Source organism: Mandrillus leucophaeus, unplaced genomic scaffold, assembly GCF_000951045.1.
Source record: "Mandrillus leucophaeus isolate KB7577 unplaced genomic scaffold, Mleu.le_1.0 Scaffold131, whole genome shotgun sequence".
Taxonomy (NCBI): domain Eukaryota; kingdom Metazoa; phylum Chordata; class Mammalia; order Primates; family Cercopithecidae; genus Mandrillus; species Mandrillus leucophaeus.
Genome location: NW_012101266.1, coordinates 2,451,226 through 2,455,074, shown reverse-complemented (window position 1 = coordinate 2,455,074; position 3,849 = coordinate 2,451,226). Strand labels below are relative to the sequence as shown.

At 40.0% G+C, this 3,849-nt stretch overlaps 1 protein-coding gene and 1 pseudogene across 2 annotated transcripts; both read left to right on the top strand.

The window, feature by feature from the left end:
- Positions 1 to 688: 688 nt before the first annotated feature.
- NANP (N-acetylneuraminic acid phosphatase) lies at positions 689 to 1,437 on the top strand. The gene is given in 2 exon segments (XM_011972870.1): positions 689 to 812; positions 815 to 1,437. Coding segments are annotated over 2 exon segments (747 nt in total).
- Positions 1,438 to 1,606: 169 nt separating this feature from the next.
- On the top strand, positions 1,607 to 2,908 carry LOC105534179 (annotated as a pseudogene). Its single transcript, XR_001005224.1, has one exon. The product of XR_001005224.1 is annotated as a cation channel sperm-associated protein 2 pseudogene (transcript).
- The last annotated feature ends 941 nt before the right edge of the window (positions 2,909 to 3,849 follow it).

The window sequence follows — 3,849 nt, the reverse complement described above, 5'->3', positions numbered from 1 at the left end:
TGTGGGCAAGTGGGATAAGAGAATGGGGTTAAAGAATGTTTTACTCTGAAGTCAGCCTTCTCTCCAGAGCTGCTGTTGAAGAGGGGTTACATGCTGACTCAGACTGAGGATGGGCCAAGGTTCAAGGACCTGGGGAATAGACAGAATAACTTAACCAAAGTGTGATTAACAAGCATTTTGTTCCCACTGATCATTAGTACAAACAAGTTTAGTTAATCATTTATGAGGCAAAGAGTGGGAATTTGGAGTCTGTTTCTGGCCTTGTCATAGGTGAACAAGGCAGTATACATGAGTTTTATCTAAATTATATGGGAAAAGGTGCTTCTTTTCAGCAAGGCCTTTCTGAAACACAAAAGGGTGGGGGATTTCTCCATCTTTGCTCTTTTCCAGGAGCACAGAACTTAGGTAAAATTCAACACTGTCAGTTTCTTCTAGACAAGGCTTCCATGTTGCACAATTCTAGAGGACATTTTATTCTTTCCCAGATAGGCATGTAAAGATATGGTAATTAAGACTAATCAATTGAAAAAAATAGGTAACTCTTGAAGAGAATTTATTACAGTACACAGAACAACCTAAAACATGATAAAAAAAAATTTAATACCCATCAGTGAAAAAAAATCACATATTATTAAAAGTATGACATTGCCGGGATGCCCGCTTCACACGTGCAAGGGTGACAGGAGCCATGGGGGCTACGGGGATGAGCCACATGCTGGCCTCTTTCTTTGACCTAGACAACATTCTCATCGACATGGCCGGGGCAAGCAGGAGAGACCTGTCGGAGGTGTTAAAGTTCTTACAACCAAAATATAATTCTAAGAAAAGGCTGAAATCATCTGTGATAAAATTCAAGTTGAACTCAGGAAGGAATGTTTTCATCCTTACAATATATGCATTACTGATTTAAGGACTTCACATTGGGAAGAAGCAATCCAGGAAACAAAAGATGGTGCCGCCAATAGAAAATTAACTGAAGAATGTCAATTCCTTGGGAAATCTACATGTTTACAGCTTATGACACTAGCAGAAAATATCAAAGTCATGCTCTCTGAACTTCGAAAGGAGGCCCGCCTACTTTTATTAAGGAATGGGGACAGACAGACCCAGAGAGAGAAGATTGAGGCTTGTGCCTGTCAGTCGTATTTCCACGCTATTGGAGGTGGAGAGTAGAGAGAGAAGCCAGCACCATCCATATTTCATTACTGCTGCAGTCTTCTCAAAGTACAACCTGGGGACTGTGTGACAGTCAGTAACACATTAGAAACCGACGTCCAAGGAGGCCTCAGTGCAGGATTGAAAGCAATGGTCTGGATCAATAAAAATAGAACAGTGCCACTGAAGTCTTCCCCAGTTCTGCATTACATGGTTTCTTCTGTGCTGGAGTTACCTGCTCTCTTACAAAGTATACACCACAAAGTCAGTACGTCCAGTTAAAGCACATAAAAGGGCATGATTATAAACTTTAGAATCAATTTGCAGAGTTTGAACTAAGAAAAGTTAGGGCATTCCACTTACTATGGTCCAGAATAACTGTACTTATGATTTAATGATGAATATTGCAAAGGTCCTCCCAACCCTATTGCTTTTAAGTTTTAACAAACAACCATTGACTGGTATTTATATCTGAAGATTCAGATTGCATTAATAGAAAGTAGTATAGCCCAGAAAATTTGAGGAAATATATTATTTGTTAGTCTGTAACAGGAGATTTTTAAAATAATTTTATTAATTTTGTAATATCTTGGCTGCATGATACCAAGCAGGCTAGCTTACACATGGATGCACAAATGCCAAGTTTATCTTCTGGCTTAAAAATACATATTTTTTAAAAATAGATTTTCTAAAACACATAATAGATTTATCACAGCAACTGAATCTGGTTAATATGAAATAAGTTCTAAGTCACATGCAAATCAAGGTATTTCATCATGAAATTATTTTGCATGTTTTTAAAACATAAAACATAATTTTGCCTACTTTGGAGGTATACTTCCTTTTCTATTATGAATCTGATTTTTTGGCATGACCTTTTTTTTTTTTAGAGGAGGACACAATTTTTTTTTCTGGTGTGTGATAGATTTCTCCAGTTAAAAAAAAGAAAAGAAAAAAAAAAAACTTAAAATCTACACATGGTCGGCTGGGCGGAGGGAGGCGGCTCACCTGAGCGTGGCTGGGCCCAATCCTGGGCTAGGGCTGGGGCTGGGAATGGGGTGCAGTGAGGCTGGGGGCCGGCCCTGAGCTCATCCTGCGTGTGGGAAGCGAGGCTCAGGGGGCGCCAGAGCTGGAGGCGGAAGCGTGAAGTTAGCACTGAGTGGGCGAAGAGAACCTGGGCTGAGCAGACATGGCCAGTTATCACCAAGAAGGGCAGATGCAGCTGCCCCTAGCTGACGCCATTCGTTCATGTCTCATCGATACTTTCTCATCTAGCATTTGCAAGGTTTGAGTCAAGCTGTGCCGTGGCACACTATCAGGGAGTTACTTGATCCTTCCCGCCAGAAGCAACTTATGTTGGGAGATCAACACCAGCTAGTGTGCTTCTCTGTAAAGGCTCAACGTATACGACAGATTTCACATGCGCAGAGGCTGTTGAGCAGGCTTCATGTGCGCTGCAGTCAGAGGTCACCTCTTTCTTTGTGGATCGGATGGGTCCTTGGGTGTCCTCTCTTCACAAACTTCGTCATCTTCCTCATCTTTTTGAATACGATCGTATTGATAGTTGAAATAGAATTGCTGGAATCCACAAATACCTAACTGTGGCCATTGAAGCTGACCTTGGAGGTGGTAACTCGGTTATCTTGTTTATTTTCATCCTGGTGATCCTTCTTATGTGGCTATCCAGCTTTTCCCTTTTCTGGAAGAGTGGAATGTCTTTAACTTTGTTGTTACCATGTTGTGCAGGCACTGATGAACTTGGAAGACAAGTAAAGCGATGGATGGCTTCAATATCCTTGGGCCCAGCAAAAGATAATGAAGGGAATTCTCGGAAATAAAGAATTCAAAACATAAATGTCTGTTCAGATAGAAAAAAAAATCTACAGATGGTCCTTCTTTCTCACCTATGCACAGTGAGCTTGTAGCTTCCTTGTAGTCTTTACCTCTCAAGGAAATGTTTTTACTATCTTTTCCTAGACACACAATGGGGGTGAGGGAGCTAGGCTGTCTTGCTGGAGAGAAGTGCAAGCCACATGGCACCAAAAGTCATTTTTCTTCAGCGGATTCATAAAAGCAAAATGTCTTTGGTGCAGCCTAACCATGCAGCTCCCCTTCTGTTCTCTACTGACAGTGGTTTCACCCATATGATGAACAGAATAGAAAATTCAGTTTTGCTATGAGCCATTTCCAGAATTGGAAATTCCATAGTTATATGGATGATTGCTCTGGTAGACTGGTTGGCATGTGTGATGCTGGGGCTCATTCTTTTAGCTGTCCCACAGGATGGATGTAGGCAGTGTCACATTCATTATGCTTAGGATAAAGGTTCATCCCTTTTACATAGTGGTGACAAATCTCAACAAGATTGTTCCTAGGATGTTAAGTGAGCAGTTCTTCAGCAAAAATGATGTAGGAGAAAAAAAATGGAATTTTTTAATTTCCTTGTCTTCACAGTTTGTATTCTACAGAGTACAGTAATATATTACATTCCATTTGCACCCTTCCTTAGGCAAAAACTTTGTGGTTATCTACCTGCTGAGTGGAATGTTACTGAAGATATTTTCAAATATTGAAATAAACCTATGATTTTATTAATTTTTTTTGTTTTAGACAAAGATTCCTTAAAATTAAAAAATTTTAAAACAGTGAAAAAAAAGTATGATGTTGGGAAAATGGAATCTTTGGATAAAAAGC